At 37.0% G+C, this 24941-nt stretch overlaps 1 protein-coding gene across 8 annotated transcripts in view; it reads right to left on the reverse strand.

The window, feature by feature from the left end:
- Positions 1–24941, reverse strand: part of NAA35 (N-alpha-acetyltransferase 35, NatC auxiliary subunit) — an 80522-nt gene that overhangs the window by 51343 nt on the left and 4238 nt on the right. For 7 of the 8 annotated variants that reach the window (XM_017972425.4, XM_054255163.2, XM_008994245.5 and 4 more), the window contains 4 exons: positions 15348–15381; positions 13169–13283; positions 11932–12006; positions 9667–9834 (listed from right to left, as the gene is read on the reverse strand). In XM_017972425.4, the coding sequence (XP_017827914.3) occupies positions 9667–9834; positions 11932–12006; positions 13169–13283; positions 15348–15381 (392 nt within the window). The remainder of the gene's footprint in view (positions 1–9666; positions 9835–11931; positions 12007–13168; positions 13284–15347; positions 15382–24941) is intronic. The other variant, XM_078367288.1, reaches the window with a different exon arrangement.

Raw genomic sequence — 24941 nt, forward strand, 5'->3', positions numbered from 1 at the left:
TTGATGTTAACTGGCTATTTTATCCATTCGTTGATGTAAATTCTTCTTTATGTTGATGCTCTTTACTTTTTGGTATATTTTTAGAAAGGCTCATACTGGCTCAGACTTAAAAAAAAAAAAAAAAGAAAGAGAAAATTGACCTTGATGGTATTTTGCATACAAATCATTAATGAATACTGCATCAAATATTTGCTTCAATAAAGGTGTTCATCAGAAAAAGAGGAGATTTATTGCTACATGCAACTTAAATTATTTTAAATTAGTGGAAACAAGTAAGAGAGAGAGGTTAGAAATCTATTTCTTATCGTGAGGCTTCTGGAAGCCAGGGATTATAGTGAGCAGCTCTACTTTTCCACCAGTCCCATTTCCACCAAGCAAGAACATGAATCATATATCTGGGCCTCCTCCTCCAGGGGGAGCTGAGTATGTTATTTCCATTGGCCAATTAACATAAATCACTTCTCAGCCACAGAGACTGATTCACAGATGGGCCTGTTAGCCAAGCAAGGCCAAATCAGAATTTTATTTTATTTTTTTTGAGGCAAGAGTCTCATTCTGTTGCCTGGGCTAGAATGCAATGGTGCAATCTCAGCTCACTGCAATTTCTGACTCCCCAGTTCAAGCGATTCTCCTGCCTAAGCCTCCTGAGTAGCTGGGATTATAGGCATGTGTCACCACACCCAGTTAAGTTTTGTATTTTTAGTAGAGACGGGGTTTCACCATGTTGATCAGGCTGGTCTCCAACTCCTGACCTTGTGATCCACCCACCTTGGCCTCCCAAAGTGCTGGGATTACAGGCGTGAGATACTGCAGCTGACCAATCAGAGTCTTTTGTGGGGAATGGATGTTCATACTGACAGCGTAAGACATTGCTATCTTAAAAAAAAAAAATATTTCACAGTGTATCAACTGGGTCTAATGATGCTCACAGGTTGGAGAAGGAGGAGTGAGAACACCGAATTTAGCAAGATGGCTAAAGACCAGTTCACTGTAGTAGTGGTGAAGAATAAGCATTTGGAGTAAATAAAGAGAAGATGAAAGAAAAAGTAAAATAAGCAAATCATTAAAGAAGTTTATCGTGGTGAGTAGCTGAGAAATGGGATTGTAGATACAAGGAGCCATGGGATCAAGGAAACTGGTGTTTTCAAATGAATGTAAAGCATGTTTACATGCCAGTAAGAGTACTCGAGCAATGAAGGACAGACTAGTAATGCAATACAAAGATTTATTAACTGTAGTAGGTAAAAGGGTATGGAATCCAGAACATAAGTGGAGGGGCTGAGCTCAGATTGTTTACAGGAATACTTTCATTTTAACAGGAGAGAAGACAGAGTTTGTGAGTATCAACAAACAGGTTAGCACTTATGATAGTGACAATATGAAACCTTTGAGATTAAGTTGCAGACTATGATGCCCCTTTATTTCTAAATAGTTTAGTGTGATTTCTTAAAAATAAAATATTCTTCTTGCATAACCACAGCACAATTACCAAATACAGAAATTTACGTCTCTAACCTCCTTTAATCTAGGGTATTTCTCTGCCGTAACGTTCACATCTGACATTTTGAAGTACGTTTTCAAACAGTACTTCAAAGTAGCATATTTTGAATAGTACTTTGTACTATACAGTTATTTAGTAATATATCCCTCAGTAATTGGTGTGCCTGATGTTTCTTCAAGATTAATAGTTATATCATATTTGATAGGAATATCACAGAAGTGATGTTGTATCCTTCCCAGAGCACTGTATCAGTAGGCACATGTCAATATGTCCAATTACTGATAATACTGCCCACTTAACTAAGGTGCTATCTGCCAACTTTCTCCATGACAAAGTTATCATTTTTCCTTTTATAATTAATAAGTATCTGGTAGAAAGATATTTTGAGACTACATACATATCCTGTGTCTCATTATACTTTTGTCCAGTAGTTTTAGCATCATTTGATGATTGCCAGAAATAATTATTTTAAAACTGCACTCTTCACAAAATACTATGCAGCCAAAACATTAATATTTTAGATATACTGAGTTAAATAAAATATAGCATTAAAATTTTTTTCACCCATGGCCACTTTCACCAATTTAGAACACTAAATTGAACTACACATGTGGCTTACACTGTTTTTCTATTGTATAGTTCTGGTTTACTGAATGAGATGATAGACAAAAACCACCAGTGAGGTAGCAAACCAGGAAAGAAAAGCATCTTAAAGGCCAAGCAACGTATGTGTTTTGAGGATAGAGTGATGACTAGGTCAAAATCTGCTGATAATTCAAGTTTAAGATCAAATCTAACCACTGGGTTTAACACTGAGGTCTTTGATGACTGTGACACAGTAGTTTTGGTGAAAGGTGTAAAGCCTGACTGGAGCAGAGAGAGAAATAAGAAAACCAGTGACAGTGAGTATAAACACATTTTTTTTAAAGAGGGTCATTCGACTGACCAGACTGGAATGGAGTGGAAGTTGTAGCTCACCATAGCCTCAAACTCCTGGGCTCAAGTGATCTTCCTGCCTCAGCCTCCCAAGTAGCTGGGACTACAGAGGTGTACCACATCACCATACCTGGCTAGATTTTTTATTTTTTTTGTAGAGACAGGGTCTTGCTATGTTTCCCAGTCTGTGTGTACCCTTTTTAAATAGAATCTGGCTGAAAAGAAGAATTAAGGTACATGCAGACAATATTATGCTAAGAAATGATAGATGTAACAAGAGTAATATAAAGCATATTTGTATGCTAATGTAGACGATCTAGCAGAGGGGTAAATTCATTGTGCAAAGAACACAGGGGACAATTGCTAGAGTAGTATCTTTGAAGATAGAGTATGAGATCAATGCACAAGCAGATGTTATCACTCTTAAGAATAAAGAAGGTCCATCTACATAACACAAAAGCAGAAGAATATAGGGCACATGTAGGCAGGTGGGAAGATTACTTCTATTTACATGGCAAATAGCAACTTACCAAATAAATGTGAGGATAGGGGAAACTTATGTTTTTTTTAAGACATACCAGGTCTTAAAATCTACCTTTATGCCTCTCTGAAGAGCTAGAGATATTCCACCAAGCAAAATAATAAAGGTATGTGGGCCAGATAACAAAGGGACCTAACAAAAACAGAGAGGTAAATGAAATTCCCAGGAGAACAAATAACAAAAAACTAGAATGACACAGTTGTGTAGTGGGCCTAGAACACAAGTGATGCAGCCTGAAACTAGAGAACAAGAAGACTTCAAGAGGAGCATTTAAAAAATATATATATACAACTGACAGATTACCTGATAGGTTTCACAATAATGGGCCAAAAAAAAAAACTGGGGAGAAGTTCACAGAAAACTAAGCAAAAAGAAGAGACAGTATATAAGCATATACTACTTTGGCTCACCTCTCATTAATATTTATATAATCAGAGTAATATCAAGACTGCATAACAATTTAGGGCAAGGGGAGGGGCAATATATGATATATTCTGATCTATTCTAACATTATCATAGCTACAGTTAGCAAATCCTTAAATCTAGAAGTTAGCATATAAGATTATCCAGATATATGAAAATAATATGGAACAGTAAAAAAAAAAAAAAAAAAAAAAAAGAGCAGAGACCACATCACCATGCCTGGCTAAATTTTTAATTTTTTTGTAGAGATGGGATATTGCTATATTGCCCAGGCTGTGTGTATCCCTTTTTAAAAGGATATGGCTAAAAATAAGAATTAAAGTAATTCTCCTCGTAAGTCTTGTAGGCTATTTAACTTATTAAACTACATAAAAGTATTAGTACTGTTATTAAAATGTACATACACGCATATCCCACTTAAAATTTTCACATAGCAAACATGAGGGGGATACTTGTTTTTAGGAAGATAACTAGTGGTCACATGGAGAATGAAGTAGAAAGAAAACACTGGACCAGAGAGAAGAGTTCAGAAACTCCAAAGTTTCTCCAAAGAAGCCAAATCAGTTGAACTAAAGCAGAAAGGATGAGAGAAAAGAAAAAAACAGTGCCCTGATTCAAGGCATCTGCAAGCCAAAGCAAAATAACCTGGATGTAGGGGGTAAGAGGAAAGAGAGAATCAAAGATAACACTCGCAGTACGATATTACAAGACACAGAATGCAAAAGGAAAAGTGTTTTGACAGGGCTCCCATTTTGCACATGTGAGCAAGATGCTAAGAAATAAACCTGAAAATGTCTCCAGATCAAAGACATACCTGAGGTCAAAATACACCAGGACTTAGGAACTCCAGAAACATCCAATTAAAATAAATAATTTGCTACTTATAAACCATTCTTATTTATTCATCACTAGGTCTCTTGAAGAGTTTTTACTAGGTCATCAGTATGTTTTTCTAATTATGTAAGACTAAAACAAACTTATCTGGAAAATCTGAAATATTTAGCAAAACAAAAAAAAATAGAATCTTTTGGCCCAGGAGCAAACTTTTGGACTTATCTCTTTCCAGTTTTATTTTTACATAGTTGGCTACAATGCTGCTTTTTTTAACCTTCTGACATATGCATTTCTCCACGTTATTAAGCACTCTTTCATCATGTTAATAACTACATACTCAATATACATAATAAATATAATAAATTATCCATAATTTATTTCAATCAGAACCCTAACGGTGGCATTCTGGTTGGTGTCAATTGTTCACTACTGAAAACTCTGGTTAACATATTTCAGCATAAAGTGCCCACATTTCTAATTACTTCCTTTTTTGTTACTGTTGTTGAGATGTCACCCAGGCTGGAGTGTAGTGGTGTAATCTCAGCTCACTCCTACCTCCATCTCCCAGGTTCAAGCAATTCAATCATCTCAGCCTCCAAAGTAGGTATGATTACAGGCACGTGCCACTATGCCCAGCTATGTTTGTATTTTCAGTAGAGACAGGGTTTCACCATGTTGGCTAGGCTGGTCAAACTACTGACCTCAGGTGATTCGCCCGTCTTGGCCTCTCAGAGTGCTGGATTACAGGCGTGAGGCTCAATGCCTGGCCTAATTATTTAAGGCTGAGTTATAGAAGTGAAATAATTAAATGATACCAGTTTAAATGATACCAGTATTTTTAAGATTCTTGATATACATATTATTAAACTTTTTGCCAAAACAGCTATGCTAATGTACTCCCACTAGTAAAAACTGAAGTGTCAACTTACTGCATCCCTTCCAATACTGAACATTTTCATTTTAAAAATTATATTGATGAAAATCAATCAATTCTAGGAGCTGGGAAATCTAAGATCAAGAAGTGGGTGGAGTTAAAAAAAAAAGAAAAAAATCAAACTACTCATTTTTATATTTTCTGGATTATAGTGAAGCTAAATTTTTAACATGTTATAGCCATTTGATAACCTTCCTTCATAAAATAAGCAACTTATTTTATTGCCCATTTATTCATTTGGGCCTGAGTATATACTTTATTTGAACATAATTCATAAAAATTAATTCTCTTTGTATCTTTATTTTTCCTAAAAGTTTTTCTATCACTCTTGTCCTGTTAGTCTCTTCCTTTATGATTTCTCCCATTTCCTAATAAGTCCTTCATCCAGAATACAAATAGATGTTCAATTACAAGCCAGGTGCTAGGGCTCATGGCTCTAATTCCAGACAGCACTTGGGGAGGCTGAGGTGGGAACATCACTTGAGCCCAGGAGTCTAATACCAGCCTGGCCAACAAAGCAAAATCCAGTCTTTACAAAAAATTTAAAAAATAGCCACGTGACGTGGTTCAAATCTGTAGTCTTAACTACTTGGAAGGCTGAGGCAATGTATTGCTGGAGCATAGGAGTTCAAGGCTACCAGTGAGCTACAATCATGCCACTTCATTCCAGCCTGGGTAACAAAGTGGAACCTTCTAAAAATAAAATTCAATTATTATTTCTTCTGTTATTAAAAAACTTAGTTTATTTAGGAACAAAATAATGCAGACACACCATAAAAATCCCAAAAGAGCAAACAAGTGTATACCCTAGCACTCAAGACCTGGTCGCGAACTCCTGATCTCATGATTCACTGGCCTTGGCCTCCCAAAGTACTGGGATTACAGGCGTGAGCCACCGCACCCAGCCCCTATCTCCCTTTTTAAAAAAAGAAAAACGTGGTAGCAAGCTACATACATGCTTTACTATACCTGAGTTTCCTCACTTTAGAAATCCAACTTTATCTCTACACATAAATTGACCTTTTTTTCTTTCAATTTTTAAAAAAATTGATCTCCTTTTTAAAGCCAGTAAAATCCTTATTTTTTTTTTTGGAGACAGAGTCTCACTGCACACAACTAGAGTGCAATGGCACAATCACAGCTCACTGCAGCCTTGACCTTCCCAGACTCAGGTGATCCTTCAACCTCAACCTCTCTAGTAGCTGAGACTACAGGTATACACCACCACACCCAGCTAAGTTTTGTACAGACAGGGTCTCAAGATGTTGCCTAGGCTGGCCTCAAACTCCTGGGCTCAAGCCATCCATCTATCTCGTCCCTCCAAAGTGCTGGGATTATAGGCATGAGCCACCACACCTGGCCAGCAGCAAAATACTTGATTGTATGAATGTGACATCTTTCAATTAGTTTCCTATTGATAAACACTGAGGTAGTTTCCAGATTAGTTATTACAAACAATTCTATAATTAATATGCTTGCACATAGGTCTCTGTGTACAAACACAAATATATTTGTAGGATAAATTGCTAGAACTGAAACTGCTGAGTCAAGATGTACATTTTAGATTATGACAGATATCGCCACATGGCTCTTTTTTAAAGTTGTAAGAGTTTACACTGCCATCAAAAAAGTATAAGTCCTGTAGAGTAGAATGTCAAGGGTTGACTGATCAATATGGAAAGTGTACCACAATAAAAAAATACAAATTTTGCAACCATCACAGTAAACATTAGCTCAGGCAAGCACCATCAATAGATGTTCAGTCTAAGAGGAGAGACTTTAGTCAGTAGGTTATTTTTATGGTCTTAAAGTGTATCCCAAGACTGCTTAACTACAAAGGGGAAAAAAAATAGTAACCATATGGTAATCAGACAAAATCTTTATGGACTGATCAAAATATCACTATTGAAGGGCAGACAGACTGCACACCTCCAGATTTGACACCCTGAAAAACACAAATCACTTATGTTGTATTCCAGCCAAGATTCCACAATCTAAATATAATAAGGAAAAAACAGATAAACCCAAGTGAGGCATAGCCTATCAAGAAATGAAAAGCAGGACAAGGCTGTGTTCACAAAAATATCAATGTCAATGGAGACAAAGATAAGCTAAGATACTGATGTAGCTTAAAGAATACTACAGAGATATGCAATTAAATGCAGGACATAATTCTAGACTGGATCCTTTGCTGTAGGGGAAAAAACACTAAGAAGAATTAACAGAAATGGAATTAACAGAAATGGAATCTGAACAGTGCAGATATTACAGATTTGTTGAAGTTGGTAACTGTGTCGTGGTTCTGTAGGACAGTGCCCCTTTTCTTCAGAGAAGCACACTAAAGTGTCACGGGGAAGAAAGCTGTAATGGGCACAACTTACTAAGAGTCCAGGAAAAGACATACATACATATATACATGAGAGCGAGCACGCACACAAGCACGTGCGTAAGTGAAAAAAGCAAATGGGACAGTATGCTAACAGTAGTTGAATCTGTATACAAATTATATGTTCTTTGTGCTGATTGCCATAATTGCTGTTCATTTGAAATTATTCCCCAATAAAAAGTTCTGAAAAAAGAATAAAAAGTGGAAAATAATAACCACACATATACCATAGACACACACAAAGAGTATCTGAGTGCCTGTTTTCCCATCCTCATCAACCTTATAAAAAATTTCTAATTTTTGCCAACAATGGGTAAAATCATGATATTTCAGTTTGAATTTGCATTAAAGTAAGGTTAAGCGTCTTACATTTACAGGCCACTTTATTTTCTGTGAACTATCTTCTCCTGATTTTTAAATAACTTTTTCATAATTAACGCATTTCAGCTACCTGAAATTTTGATATGAAATGATGATAAAGTAACTTTCAAGGGTGCTAATCAATCATTCGTGCACTGTTGTCCAAAGAATCCTTTCTCTGCCCCACTGATTTTGATGTTCTTTTAGTTGTACTTTGAAAATACAAGTATTTAGAATAATCTGTATTTCTCTAACTCAAACTAATCTTTTTAAAATTTCATCCAAATGGATAACATTTTTCCATAATGATACTCATTATCAATACAAACATGTAAATAACCAGTGACTGTATAAAAAGTAGACACTATTTCATAAACAACTCACAAAGCCATATGGAAAGGCGTGGTGGCTCACACCTATAATTCCAGAACTTTGGAAGGCCAAGGCAGGTGGATCACCTGAGGTCAGGAGTTCACAACCAGCCTGACCAACATAGTGTAACTGGGTCTCTACTGAAACACAAAATTAGCTGGGCATGGTGGTGCATGCCTGTAATCCCAGCTACTAGGGAGGCTGAGGCAGGAGAATCGCTTGAACCCAGGAGGTGGAGGTTGCAGTAAGCTGAGATCATGCCATTGCATTCCAGCCAGGGCAACAGAAACGAAACTCCATCTCCCACCCCCAATAAAAGCCATACCTTCAAATATGGACAAACATATTGAGTATATATTTTATTATTCTCACATACACAGTATAAATTGAAAAAAGTTTTACATACTATACACTGAACCACTGTTGAATTCTATGAAATTTATTCTGGACCAGCAACAGCACTAAAAAGAAACATTGGTTTCAACAGAAGAATTTAACAAAAATAATTAGTTATCAATAATTTCAAATGCTAACACATTTTCCCTTACAATTTTTTTGTAATCCTAGATTGAGATGCAATTCCCTTAAAATTATCAGCATCTGAAAGCTTATTTTTTATGCTAATGGGGAAAAAAAATCTTTCCAAGTCTAAAACTCAAAATACTTTCTCAGGTGAGGCACTTACGACAAACTAGAGGAAAATGTCTATACCCTAAAATATTCTTTTGTTCTTCTTAGCTCTCTTTTTGTGTTATAACTTTTAAGAGACCTGAGGACAAGGACTGTCTCTTATTTTTCTCTGGGAATTCCCACAACATCCAAAAACAGTACTCTGCACATACGAATACTCAATGAATGGTATTGACAGAAAGAACATATGCTAAGACGAAAGCCCTTCTTGGAAAGGATGGAATTACTTTACCCAATATATCTATAATGGCAAGAGCATTACTTTTTAAAAACTGTTTTTAACTATACATGTAGGACAAAAGTATGTATCACAAAATCATTTAAATACTTCACAGTGAATAAGGCAGGCAATTAACTTAGGAATTCTTTTTTTTGAGACAGAGTCTAGCTTTGTTGCTCTGTTGCACAGGCTGGAATGCAGTGGTTCAATCTCAGCTCACTGCAACCTCCTCCTGGGTTCAAGCAACTCTCATGCCTCAGCCTCCCAAGTAGCTGGGATTACAGGCACATGCCACCACACCTGGCTAATTTTTGTATTTTTAGTAGAGATAGGGTTTCACCATGTTGGCCAGGCTGGTCTCAAACTCCCAACCTCAGGTGATCTGCTCACCTTGGCTTCCCAAAGTGCTGGGATTACAGGCATGAGCCACCACACCTGGCCAAGGAATTCTCATATTACAAAATCTTACCTCTTCAAAAACAGCAGCTTTATTTACTTTTTCCCTTGCAATGTCACAGATTTTCAAGATTCCCAGAGCAAAAGCCTTCATAGCTGGATCTTCTATAAAGTCTGGATTATGAATGTAAAGGCACGTAAATACTGTCTGTGCCAACGAATGGCCTTCTAACCATGTTATCTATAAAGAAACAAAAGAGTACATATTTAAGGTGATTAACTGAGTCTGCAAAGTCTAAATTGATCCTAGAGTCAAAGGCCAGAGTACCATAGACCCAAATAAGATTAATCATAAGACTTAAAAAAAGACAAGTTAGAATTCACTTTAATTAATTAACATTTTTCAAGTGTCTATGGGAATCATTGTCATATATAAATAAGTTTGCATAATATGTTAGAGATTAATGAAATTAAGATTGTCTCTTTATGTAGCATCCAAAAGAAATTTATTCTACAACGTAGGCAATAAAAATCCACAAACTGGAAAATTCACTATTTTAGAACTAATCAAGTCCTTAGATACTCACTGAACTTTATAATCCTTACCACCACAACCCAGCCAACACCATATCTCACCTAGATTATTGCAAGAAACTAGGTAAGTTTTTCTGCTTCCCATCTTTAATACTCCCAACCAGAGATCTTTCCAAAACATTAAGATTTTATACTATTTTACTGAGTGCCCACTATATGTCCGGCATCATGTACTAGAGGTTGGGAATACCAACATTAGGCAAAATTGGGTAACTACTATGTCCAAAATATTATGCTAGGTTTTTTTCATATATGTTATCTCATTTTTTCCTAGCACTTTGAGAAAGGTGGTATTTTACTCTTTTTACATGTAAAGAAACAGAGTTAAGAGTTATTATTTGCCCAAGTTTACAGTTATTTTTATACTAAAGCCCAAGAATTCTGCAACAAAGTAAGACATATACTACTGCATTGCAAAATGACAAATGTTTGTGAAAAACTTTGTAATTAAGGTGTGTATTTGGTATTAACTAGTGTGCAGCAGACAGACTTTCCAAACTAAAATCCATCTGCCTTTTAGAGTCCAAAATTTTAAATACAGTCCCAAGAGTCTCACAGAATAGTTCCTCAACTTTGGCAAAAATCTTCCCTCTGTTTACCTTTCCTGCCTTCTCCACTACTCTCCACTATTCCCACACTCCTACTTGACTCCCTGCCAGACTTCAGCCTTAAGCATCTATTTATGATTTTCCAAAATGAACATTTTCACATAGCCATGCCCATGCAATATAGCCTCTTTTTCTACTAAACCATGAATCTTCCTGTTATACGCCTACCATTCTTCAGTACCTCATACCAGTATCACTTCATTTCTACACAGCCTTTCTTACTTCTCAGATGTAATTAACTCCTCCTCTCTGTTCCCACAGCACAATTATAAAAGCATTTACATGTTGTTTCTTCACCTCTGTTCCCAGCAATCCTTTACCTCCTTTCTTTACTCTATCCACTAGGACTGTAACTGCTAAAAGGTAATAAAGAAATCTTTGAGAGACGGCTTCAGAAGATGAAGAATTAGGATTGCGGGTAGGCCCCTCCCAAGCAATGTAACCATAGGCAGTAAGATAATACAGATATCTAATAAAGCTCATATAAAACACAGGTGACAACTATACATATAAAACACCTAATTACCCATACTAGCAATCAATAAATGTTGAATGAACAAATGAATAAATTTTACACATTTCTAAGGACAATGACTTAATGTCAATTTAAAAAGAAAGGGATGGTCAGAAAGCATGGGAAAGTGGAAAGCAGTACAAATGAGAATATCTCCACAAACAATAATTTCTAGGGAAGACATAATTCAGCATATCCAAATAACTAAAAAATTTTCTTCACAGAAGATGGCCAGTTTACTACAATTTATCCTAGATTAAAAAAAAAAAAATCTCTCCAAAGCCATTGTATAGCTGTTTCAATTTCATGTTTATTTATGAAACTTTCGAATTACAGATTTATTTATTAGGCAACTTGAGAATGAAAAGGGTGTTATGAACAAAGGCTATAATATTATCTTCACTAAAAATAAAATATCCCTTCACCCAGAAAATTAGAAAGTAAAATCAAGTAGATGACAAGATGAAATGCTATTACCTGGCCTGCTAATGTTATACACATCTTTACTTGGCCCACTATTACATTTACTTCAAACTCAGCATTAGTGTATAGGCTTTCAAATCACAAAATTCAGGTAAATCACAGTTTTCAAATTAACCAATAGTCTTATTTCCATTCTTACCAAACAGCAGAAACATGTATCCATAATCCCTATCAATTCAGGCAAGGTGAGATCTTTAATTTTAATAGTGCCATCCTAAAAGGGAGGAAGAATGTGACATATAAGCAAAATTTTTTTAAAATTTATGTATACCATATACTATGTATAGTAGCATTTTAGATTTCAATATTTAAAAACAATTCTAAGAAAATACTATCTTATCATCTGATAAAACTATCATACCAAATTAACTCTGTATTCTTAAAAACTATACATCTTCTTGTAAATTTTTAATTGACAAATAATTGTAAAAACAATATATCTTAGGTTTTCAGTAAAAAAAATTAAAATGATAAAGGCCTTCAAATAAAATGAAAAGCCAAATATCAACAAGTATTTTAAAAGCACAGTTCAAACCAACTTTAAGCATTAATATAAATCATTTTAATGACCCAAAACTACTTAGAAAACTAAATAAAGATTATTTAAAACACTTCTCTTAAGTTGGTTAACTATATTTCTTGTAAATTTTGTCTACAATATCCATTTGCTTAGCAAATCTTTCTTCTTAAAATATGTAAAATCAAACTCTATGGCAAGTATAAATGAATTTCTAAAGCAAATTTAATTTCACTACAAGTATTTTCCTTGTGTAAATTTACTTCTATGTATTAACATATTAATATACAAAATTTAATTCCCAGGTCAATTTTCCTGATATTTGAATAGATAGCCAAATGCTTTCAAAAATTAATTTTAAAAGTATACAAATGTACAAATTTGGAGCAAGGTTTTAATGAAGATCTCAATTTTTCAGATTCTAATAGAGATACGTAACTAAAAGTTTATAACTAATTCTTGTTTATATACTTGACATGCTTTGAAGTAAATATACTTTTTTTTTTTTTTGGAGACGGAGTTTCGCTCTTGTTACCCAGGCTGGAGTGCAATGGCGCGATCTCGGCTCACTGCAACCTCCGCCTCCTGGGTTCAGGCAATTCTCCTGCCTCAGCCTCCGGAGTAGCTAAGATTACAGGCACGCGCCACCACGTCCAGCTAATTTTTTGTATTTTTAGTAGAGATGGGGTTTCACCATGTTGACCAGGATGGTCTCGATCTGTTGACCTCGTGATCCACCCGCCTCGGCCTCCCAAGTAAATATACTTTTATTAATACAACTTTCATTTCACTATTAAGCACAATGTTTTAACATGAAATAAAAGATAAATGGAAACACAAAAAGTACAACAATGACTACCTTGATAGCTTGTTCAAAACTGAGAACTTTTCGATTAACTTGGTTTCCAATCATGCCAGCATCCATCTTGGGATCCATCATTTCAATAGCAGACATGGCTTCAAAAAGACCAAATCTGCAAAAAAAAAAAAAAAAAAAAAGAACGCACAAATTGTTTTTCAGCCAGTAAGCTTATTTGTATTTTCACAGTGATATAAAATTATATTACTTTTAATAACTATTCTATGTATTTAATCTGCCCAACTTGCTAACACTTCTATTTCAATTAACTGTCCATTGACATAAAAATTATTTCATGTACTTGCCCCTCAAATTATTTTACATGCACCATGAGGAAGAAAAAGATTTCTGTGGTCACACACTAGACCTAACAAAGAATTCTAGGGGTGGTAGTCCAGCAATCTACACTTTATTAAGCCCTCCATATGATTCTGACACACACTAAAATTTGAGAAGAACTGGATTTCAGATTCTACCTGCCATTTCCCCCAACCACAATGTTGAATCTTGTCTACTTACTAATTCGTTTCATATTCCTCACCTTAAAAATTGAGCCTGGCCATGGCAGTATAGGAACTGGAGCTACATATGGGTGTATAAACATGAACAAGTATTTCCGTTTGTTTTTCCAGGGTGCTATGGTTTGAATGCGGTTTGTCTCCACCAAAATTCATGTTAAAACTTGATTCCCCATGTGGCAGTGTTGGGAAATGGGATCTGGTGGAAAGTATCTGGGGCATGGGGGAGAATCCCCCTAAACAGATTAATGCCCTCCCAGGGAGGTGAGTTCTTGCTCTCCCTGGAATAAATTACAGTTGACCCTTTAAACACATGTCTGAATTGCATGAGTCCACTTAGACAAAGGTTTTCTTGCACCTGTGCCACCAGTGACTATAAGACTAACTTCCTCTTCCTTCCTCAGCCTACTCAACATAAATATGACAAAGATGAAGACCTTTATGATGACCCACTTAATGAAGAGTAAGTATATTTCCTCTTCCTTATGATTTTCTTCATAGCATTTTCTTTTTTTTTTGAGACGGAGTTTCATTCTTGTTACCCAGGCTGGAGTGCAATGGCGTGATCTCAGCTCACAGCAACCTCCGCCTCCTGGGTTCAAGCAGTTCTCCCGCCTCAGCCTCCTGAGTAGCTGGGATTACAGGCACACGCCACCATGCCCAGCTAATTTTTTGTATTTTTAGTAGAGACGGGGTTTCACCATGTTGACCAGGATGGTCTTGATCTCTTGACCTTGTGATCCATCCGCCTCAGCCTCCCAAAGTGCTGGGATTACAGGCTTGAGCCACCGCGCCCAGCCAACATTTTCTTTTACCTACTTTACTGTAAGATTACAGTATATGGCACATATGACATACAAAATATGTGTTAATCAGCTGTTTATGTTATTAGTAAGCCTTCCAGTCAACGGTAGGCTACCAGTAGTTAAGTTTTAGGGGGAGTCAAAGGTTATATATGAGTTTTTGACTGTGACGGGGAGGGTCAGCACCCCAACCCCCAAGTTGTTCAAAGGTCAATGATACTACCCAAGAGAGTTGGTTGTTATAAAGAGTCTGACTTCCTCGGTTTCTCTCTCTTGCATCCTCCCCCACCATGTGATCTTTTTGCACCACATGCCACTCCCTGCTGCTCCCCTTCTGCTTTCCACCATGAGTTGAAGCAGCCTAAAGCTCTCAGTAGATGCAGGTGCCCAATCTTGAACCTTCCAGTCATCAGAATTGTGTGCCAAATAAACCTCTTTATAAATTACCCGGTCTCAGGTATTCTGTTTCAACAACACTAAACTGACTAAGACACAGGGATTCTCATTTACTTTTATCTAGGGACTCAGTCACCCAATTTGTGGTTACCAACCAATCTACCACATATGACATACAACTGATATCTTTTCTTCAAGAAATTTCATATTCAGTAAGTACATCTGCTCTCAAGGAAAGGCCCATAAGTCACAGTTTCCCTAGGTACAACTGTTTCACATTGCAACTAGGGTCAGCTGCCCCAAAATAGGTCATCACAGTTAAAAATATATTTATAATTACTTTTATTTTTACAATTTTGAAATGTAAATTTACTCAAACTTCAAGGAATATTACTCCACATTAGAAAAAAACAGATTGAAATATTACACTACACTATTTTCAAAGGATACATAAATACTTACAGCTTATCATGAAGTAGTTCTCCCAACTTTAATTCTAAAAAAACAGAAAAATCTTTGAATATCATATTTATATTTAACTTTTAATTCTAAGAAAAAAGACATTAGCACCTGAAAAAATGTGCCTGTATTACTTTAAAATTCATTTTCTAAGAAATACTTATTTCTACTCAATTACTAATATGTATTACATACAGTATTTGTGTAAATACAAAAGAATACTATAAATCAAGTGTTTTAGGAAAAAAAATAAAACTTTTGAGAATACATGACCCATCATTGGCCACGATATTCTTATCAGAATTACCAACCCCATTTTAAAATCACTAGTGTATCTCTCCAAGCAAACTTTTACACAGCACTGACTACTACATCTCAAGTTGTTTTTAAACCACTTTTTACCATAATCTAATTTTCTTTTGTTCCAGTAACAGTGTCAAACCATGTTTTTAAATCCTATTTTATTTAAATAATGTAGAAAACACTTGAGTAAACAGCTAATCAAATCAGTGTTCAATCCCTATAAAGCAGTGGTCAACTGGGAAACTTTCTAAATCCCAAAGTCCAAGCAGCATTCCAAACCAATGCAATCTATAGAGTTGGGACCTATACAGTGGTTTTAGGGTACTCCAGATGATTTTAATATGCAGGTAAGTCAGAAATCACTTCTATAACATGCTAAGTAGATCAAATATTGATGGCCAAATCCTGTGGAAGGTGTAAAGAAGCAGTTTTCAAAACTTTAGCCAATCTTCCCTAGCCAACTGTTAGTTAAATAACATTAATTTTTAACAGTTCCAGGTACTGAAACAGGTAAGAATCATGTATACACAACAATAAGGCTGAGGCTAGCAGATCACTTGAAGTCAGGAGTTTGAGACCAGCCTAGCCAACATGATAAAAGCCCATCTCTACTAAAAATACAAAATATGCCAAGTGTGGTAGCGGGTGCCTGTAATCCCAGCTACTTGGGAGGCTGAGGCAGAAGAATCTCTTGAACCCAGGAGGCGGAGGTTGCAGTGAGCCAAGATTGTGCCACTGTATTCCAACCTGGGTGACAGAGTGAGACTTCATCTCAAACTAAACAAAAACAACAACAAAACATAACAGAACACACACTAGTAATCCAGCAATTCTCAAAGAGTGGTCTGGGAACCCAGGAGTCTGCAATGTTAAAATTACATATATAATCATACCAAAACATTCATTGTCTTTTTTTATTGTGTTGATACCTGTACTAATGATGCAAAAGCAATGATAGGAAGGCAAAAAAGCAACAGAGACCAAAACTGCTGCAGCTTTAGCTCAAATCAAGCCAGTGGCCCCAAGCTAAACTAATCATGTACTCTTCACTTCCATGCACTTGCAGCTAAAAAAAGACAAAAATTTTCTTCAATCTCATTTAAGAATGCCCTTGATGATCACTATTCACTAGGAAAATGCAAATTAAAATTAAAATGACACCACCTTACATCCATTGAGATGGCTACTACAAAAAAAGAAAACCTGCAGTTTTCTTTTTAACAGATAACCAATGTTATGAGGATGTGAAGAAACTGAAACCCTTGGGCACTGCTGGTAGGGTTGTAAAATGGTCAAGACACTGTGGAAAACAGTACAGCAGTCTGTTAAAAAATTAAAAACAGGACAGATGCAGTGGCTCACGCCTGTAATCCCAGCATTCTGGGAGGCTGAGGCAAGAGGACTGCCTAAGCCCAGGAGTTCAAAACCAACTTGAGCAACATGGTGAGACCCTGTATGTATAAAATATTTTCTTTCTTTTTTTTTTTTTGAGATGGAGTTTCACTCTTGTTACCCAGGCTGGAGTGCAATGGCGTGATCTCTGCTCACCACAACCTCCGCCTCCTGGGTTCAGGCAATTTTCCTGCCTCAGCCTCCCAAGTAGCTGGGATTACAGGAGTGCGCCACCATGCCCAGCTATTTTTTTGTATTTTTAGCAGAGACGGGGTTTCATCATGTTGACCAGGATGGTCTCGATCTCTTGACCTCGTGATCCACCCGCCTTGGCCTCCCAAAAAATATTTTCTTAAATTAGCCAGGCATGGCGGTGCACACCTGTAGTCCTAGCTGCTGGGGAGGCTGAGGTGGGAGGATTACTTGAACCCTGTAGTTTGATGTAGCAGAAAGCCAGGACAGAACCACTGCACCCCAGCCTGGGTGACAGAGCAAGACCCTGTCTCTAAAAAAAAACTTTATCAGAATTACCATATGATCCAGCCAATTCAAACTCTGAGCATATATCCAGAAACATTGAAAACGGGGTCTCAAAGAGGTACTTGTATGCTCATGTTCACAGCATTATTCACAATCACTAAAACATGCGAAACAACTCAAGTGTCCACTGACGGAATATACATACAATGGAAAATTATTCAGTCTTAAAAAGGGAAGGAAATTCTGACATACTACAACACAGATTAACCTTGAGGACATTATGCTAAGTGAAAAAAGCCAGGCACAAATAGATAAATATTCCATGAGTCCACTTAAATGAAATGCTTACAGTAGTCAAAAATAATACTGTAGGGCCAGGCATGGTGGCTCATGCCTGTAATCCCAGCCAGCACTTTGGGAGGCCGAGGTGGGTGGATTACTAGAGGTCAGGGGTTCAAGACTAGCTTGGCCAACATGGTAAAACTCCATATCTACTAAAAATACAAAATTAGCTGGGCGTGGTGGTGTGCACCTGTAGTCCCAGTTACTGGGGAGGCTGAGGCAGGAGAATCACTTGAATTCAGGAGGCAGAGGTTGCAGTGAGCCAAGACTGCACCATTATACTCCAGCCTGGGCAAAATAAGCAAAATTCCATCTCAGAAAAAAAAAACTTGCACAATTATCATGAAACACTACTTTTATTTGAAAAAAACAATCGACAGACTGGTTATTCAGACTTTAGAATGTGGCATTTTTTAGAAAAAAATAAATGAGTCTGTCACTTCAAGAAAAACTGACAATGTTTGTTGCCAATGATAAAATTTGAGCTTTCAAGCAAAAACTAAAATTTTGGAAAATATGTATCTTCCACTGTATATCTAACAATTTCCTAATACTTAGAAGAGCGTTCTGTATTAGTAGTGATTATACAATACTAAAAAATACTAAAAAGTGTTTTTTAGTATTGTATAATGAAACGTGTTAACATTTGGAAGATCTAGCCGGGATCGGTGGCTCACACCCACAATCCCAGTACTTTGGGAGGCCAAGGTGGCAGATCACTTGAGGTCAGGAGTATCATACCAGCCTGGCTAACATGGTGAAACCCCATCTCTACTGAAAATACAGTACACGCCTCTAATCCCAGCTACTCTACTCAGGAGGCTGAAGCAGGAGAATCCCTTAAACCTGGAAGGCAGAGGTGGCCGTGAGCAGAGATCGTGCTACTGCACTCCAGGCTGGGTGACAAAGCAAGACTCTGTCTCAAAAAAAAAAAAAAATTGGAAGATCTGCATAACTTACTGAACCAGTATTTTCCAAATGACAATGCATGTCATTAAATCAGGCATGGATTAAAGAGTCATTCACTGGAGTATCAAAGAGGAATATCCAAATTACCTGATGATTCTTCCATTTTTCAACTACATATTTGGTGAGGTCAAATTTACATCATATACTTCAATCAAAATATGTGGCAACAGACTGAATTATAAAAGCAAATATGAGCATTCAGTTGCCCTCTATTATGCCAGACATTAAAGTGATTTGCAAAAATGTCAAACAACTCTACTTTTGTAAATTATATTTTGTTTTGGTAAATACAATAATTTCTCAATAAAAAATGTTAACTTATGTTAACATGCAATGGGTTATTTATTTATTTATAGATGGAGTCTCACTCTGTTGCCCAGGCTGGAGAGTAGTGGCACAGTAACAACTCACTGCAACCTCCACCTCCCGGTTCAAGCAATTCTCCTGCCTCAGCCTCCCAAGTAGCTGGGACTACAGTCCCATGTCCAGCTATTTTTTTTGTATTTTGGTAGAGACGGGGTTTCACAGTGTTGCCTAGGCTGGTCTTGAACTTCTGAGCTCAGGCAATCCACCCGCCTCAGCCTCCCAAAATGCTAGGTTCATAGGCGTGAGCCACCACGCCCAGCCCATCATTGTTTTTAAATGAATATTTTTTAAATTTCTCAGTTTTAAATTCTAATAAACATCTACATAAAGTATAATGGGGTCCTAAGACCAAAAGTTTGGAAACTGCTGTAATATTCTATCATGTATCAGGGTAAATCTGGGTACCAAATAACTTCGTTAAACTTAGAAACACCCCACAGATCTAGAAGCAAGTCAATCACTCGCGGCCTTGGTTTCCTCATCTGTAAAATGAAAGGTTAGACTAAATGACTCATAAGATTCCTTAGAACTTCAGTAATCAAGCTGGGCCCAGTGGCTCACACCTGTAATTTCAGCACTCAGGGAGGCTGAGGCGGGCTGCTCACATAATGCCAGGAGTTAGAGACCAGCCTGGCCAACATGGTGAAATCCCATCTTTACTAAAAATACAAAATTAGCCTGGTGTGGGGCACATGCTTGTAAACCCAACTATTTGGGAGGCTGAGGCACGAGAACTGCTTGGACCCAGGAGGCGGAGGTTGCAGTGAGCTGAGGTTGCACCACTGCACTCCAGCCTGAGCAACAAGAGCAAAACTTCATCTCTAAAAAAAAGAACTTCAGGAATCAGCTCTCTCACTATTAAACTTTGAAAACTTAAGAATTTACTCATGAAGCAGAGTATAAGCACCCCACTAAGCGAATGACTGAACAAAGAATCATGATTTGTATAGCCCTATAGAATTGAGTAAACTGAGCCTTATCCAACCAGGCAGAATTTCTCAAAAACTTTAATGAGAAGGATAATGTTCTACATTATATCAGAGCAATGACATCATCACACATCATGGAGTCTCTGAACAACTTCCCCATATACTATTAAGGGAATAAGAGTAATAAAGACAAATACCTTCTTACTATTAAACCACCAAAGAGTTTCAACTCTCCATATCCTATAAAATGGTCTTGGGGATCCCAGCAATTTTAGACGTCACCAAACCACTGAACTAAAGGTAACATCACACACACACACACACACACACACACACACATACTGTTATTGTTGCTGTTGTTTTGTTGTTGTTGTTGCAGAAAAGTGATTTATTTAGGCAGAGAGAGAAAAAGGAGAAGAAGAGAGAAAGAAACAGCTAGCTCTCATGCTGAATGAGAGAAAGAAAAGCCGCTTTCACACTGAGTGAGAGAATCCAGAAAGATGGAATCCAGGAGAGGAAAGATAGCTTCCACACTGGGTGGAAAGGGACTCCAGAGGGGAAATCCAGGAGGGGAAAGAGAGCTCCCACTATGTGGGAGGGGATTCCAGAGAGCCGGAAATCTAAGATATATATATTTAAAGTTACTTCTACATTTATGTTAAAGCCTTAAGTAGGCTCAACAGTATACAACTTTCACCACTCAGAGCAAAGGGAAAAATTCAATATGAGGAAAACTGGACTCAAACCATAGTTGTAATGATTCAAAATTAAAAATATGACAGCAGAAAAGCGCAACGAAAGATTTAGAAGATGAAGTTGAGGAAAAAAATTTGAAAAATAGGGGAGAAAGGATAAGAAAAAAATTCAGAGGACAAGTCTAGGAGATCCAATATCCAAATAACAGACATTCCATAAGGAGAGTAATAGGAAAAACAAACAGGCTAATTCAAGGATGCTTCCTAGAACTGAAGCATCAAAGTAAAAAGGCTCCAGACCACTTTCATACATAACTTTTTAGGATCTTCTATTTGTCCACTGCTCCAGTTCCAGACACAGGGGACAAACAGAAGATCCTAAAAAGTTATGTATGAAAGGTATCAATGCCAGGCACAGTGACTCACACCTGTAATCCCAACACTTTGGGAGGCTGAGGCTGGTGGATCACCTCAAGTCAGGAGCTTGAGACCACAGTGGCAAACATGGCGAAACCCTGTCTCTACTAAATTAGCTAGGAATGTGGCAAGCGCCTGTAATCCCAGCTACTCAAAAGGCTAAGGCAGGAGAATTGCTTGAACCTGGGAGTCAGAGGTTACAGTGAGCCGATTTTGTATCCAGCCTGGACAGCAAGAGCGAAACTCCATCTCAAAAAAAAAAAGGAAGAAAGAAAAAGAAAGGTATGGACATATAACTTCCACATGTATCAGAATGTCATCAGATTTCTTAATAGCAAAAGATGAATGGACAATGCCTTCAAAATTCTCAAAGGCACCCAGATACAATATCAGTCAAGTGGGAGGACAGAATAAAGACATTTTCAGATATTAAGAGCCTCCAAACATTGTATCTCCTATGCACTTTACTCAAGAAGATGATAATGATGTCCAATCATAAGGAAGAAAAAGACACTCAGGCTGATTATAAAAGGAAGATCTCAGAATGACGTTACACACTAGGTACAAAAAGCAGGAAGCCTAGATTGCAGTTAAGAGGATAGAGAATAAAGTTCTATAAGGAGATGAAACCAATTGGATCTCCAATGAGTCTGAATGTCTTAAGGCGATTTAGATAACTGGTAAAGAGTCTGAAGTAGAATTAATGGTAAGTACACCAATTCTTGGGTAAAAATTTTTTTGTGCAAAGTAGAAGAACTGTGCAGGAAAGAAAAAGTAGTAATAGTTTTACTCCTTGGCTTAGCTATGAATATCTGCATATCCATAGTGTAGCTACCTATAACTATAGGGGGTTAAGTCCATAGGTACAGCCTAAACTGGGGACAAATAGAATCAAAAAGTAGTAATAAAAGCATGCTACCCAAAACCATAAAGATAAATATCAAAATAACCAACTAAAAGGAAGAACGTGGTATCTTCTAGGGACTCCTTTTTTATTAACTAAAGCTCCTAAGATGAAGTAAGATACACCATAAATGATTAAGGAAAAAATCTGATAAGATGCATTCAACACTGCAGAAGAGTATCAAAGTGAATCAAAGGTCCCATTCACACTGCTTGCTCTATGTCAGTGCTAATTGATAAGGGTGTTAAGTCATTCAGTATTCACATGTTCCCGTTCTGAAGAATCCAGGGTTAGAGAGGTTAAATGATAGCTGAAACTTCTTGAAAGTAATCTAAATACAGTGAACATTATTGATATTGTTGCATTATTGATATTGTTTTGCCACTGTGGTCTCAAGCTCCTGACTTGAGGTGATCCACCAGCCTCAGCCTCCCAAAGTGTTGGGATTACAGGTGTCAGTCACTGAAAAGCAGCATTGATATTTTGAGGAGAATAATTATTTGTGGGGGCTGCCCTGTGTGTTGAATGGGGAGCAGTATCCTTGACATGTACTTGTTAGATGCCAGTAGCACCATCTCATATACACTGTGACAATCAAAAATGTCTTATAACGTCCCCTGAGGTGAAAAACCACCCACTCATTAGTTGAGAACCACTAATCTGAAGTGATCCATAAATGCCAGTGCTGGCCATCTCACCCATGCCCCACCACTGATAACATTCTAGATGGCATAGAGCAAGGAAAACAATTTTACAGGTTGCCTAGATTTTTTGCCAAGACCATTTCCATCCATCCATCCTTTTTCTCTTAGAACAAAGTGCTAACAAACAGTAAATTCCTAGAACAATGATTCTCAAACTGGATTCATGGATGAGAGTGTGGGAGGCAAAAAAGATGTCACTGAAAGTTTCACAAAGAATTTGTATTTTTTCCATAATTTTAGAACTATGTAATCATTTCAATGATAATCTTTTTTTAAAAATCACAGAATATTCCAGATCACCTAGATAATAACATTATAATCAAGTATCAACATAATTTCAGTTTCCATGCTTGTGGTTCACAATTATCCTGGTTACAGGCAATCCCCCAAAATGACAGCATTTAATGTACTACAGTGGTTCTCAAACTTCTGTAGTCCTAGATCGAAATATTCTTCAGTTTGAGGAAGTATGGCTTTAGAATTTTTCTACATTCCTAAAACAAATATACATATTGAGCACCTACAAATATTCTAGGTGAGGGAAGATAGAAAAGAATGGAAGAGCAATGAGAAGTTTAAGCATCCCAGGTTTTATAAGAGGCAAGACAAAGTGTAAATGAATTTTCCTAAAGTACTAAGCAGGAACTAAAGAAGATGAAAGAATCTGGAAAGCCTTAACCAACAGTGCTAGGAATAAAGACTGACTACAGAATAATGAACAAAGCCAGGGATGTCCAATCTTTTGGCTTTCCTGGGCCATAGTGGAAGAATAATTATCTTAGGCCATATATAAAATACACTAACAATAGGTGATGAGCTTTACAAAAAAAAAGAAAAGAAAAAATCTCGTAACATTTTAAGAAAGTTTACAAATTTGTGTTGGGCTACATTCAAAGCCATGCTGGGCCACAAGCAGCCCTTGGGCAGTGGGTTGGACAAGCTTAAACTAGGCCATCAAAGAGAGAAGAAAATGGAATGAGAGGATGGGCCCATATCCTCCTAGCCTAAAACATAAAAAGAACGGAAGTCAGCATGGCAGGTTTTGGATTACTTCTGGGCTCCAGATACTACTGGTGCCATCATCCTAGGAGAGAATGCTGCTAATCATAGTGTGGGAGAAGGGAATCTGGTGGGCAGCAGAAGGAGCAGTATATGTTACATGATCATTTATGTTTAAGTGAAATTTCTAAGTTCTGAGTTTACAATTCAGAAAGCATCTAAATATGGAAAACCAAATGGAATATGAAGATCAGAGACTTTTTGCAGGTAGAAAATGAGATGGTTTAAATTAGGAAAGGTTTCCTAGAGAAGGAAAGCCTAGAAGCTCCAAGGAAAGCCTAGACGTTTCCTAGTGAAGGAAAGCTTCACTTTGGGAAGCTGAGGTAAGAAGATTCCACACTTTGGGAAGCTGAGGTAAGATCCCTTGAGACCAGGAGTTCGAGACCAACCTACATAACGTAACGTCTCTACAAAAAATAATCTAAAAAAGCCAGGCATACCACATGCCTGTATTGTCAGCTACTCAGGAGGCTAAGGTGAGAGGATTGCTTGAACCCAGGAGGTCAAGGCTATAGTGAGCTATGGTCATAGCACTGCATGCACTTCAGCCTGGGTGACAGAGTGAAACCTTAACTCTAAAAAGAAAAAAAAAAAAATTATAAATTTTTTTTTAAAAAAAGAAAGCCTAGAGTATTACTTAAAATAATTACATATCTCCTATCAGGCAAAACAATAGTAATGGTGAAATTACAAATAATTCAGAAAAGAAAAAATAAGAGCCTGAAGAGTAGTTATAGGGAATGTGTGCTACCTGCCTAGTAGGAAATAAAAGAAATCATGAAAGGTAAAGGTTTGTATTTGATTCAGGACTTTGAAGAGCCACTAAAAGAATACGTACAAAAGTAGATGAAAAACAACTTCGCCATCAATATGCAGACTATTTTATGGTACTAAAAAAATCACCAGAGTCTAGCCAAATGCCATTACACTTGCACCAAAGAGGAGAGATTCCTGCAAGTTAAAAGAATGTAATCATATCTGTCTTAAATTTACTTTTCAGAAAGCCACTAGAACAGAAGCCTACTAAACCATAATCA

Source organism: Callithrix jacchus, chromosome 1 (assembly GCF_049354715.1).
Source record: "Callithrix jacchus isolate 240 chromosome 1, calJac240_pri, whole genome shotgun sequence".
Classification (NCBI taxonomy): domain Eukaryota; kingdom Metazoa; phylum Chordata; class Mammalia; order Primates; family Cebidae; genus Callithrix; species Callithrix jacchus.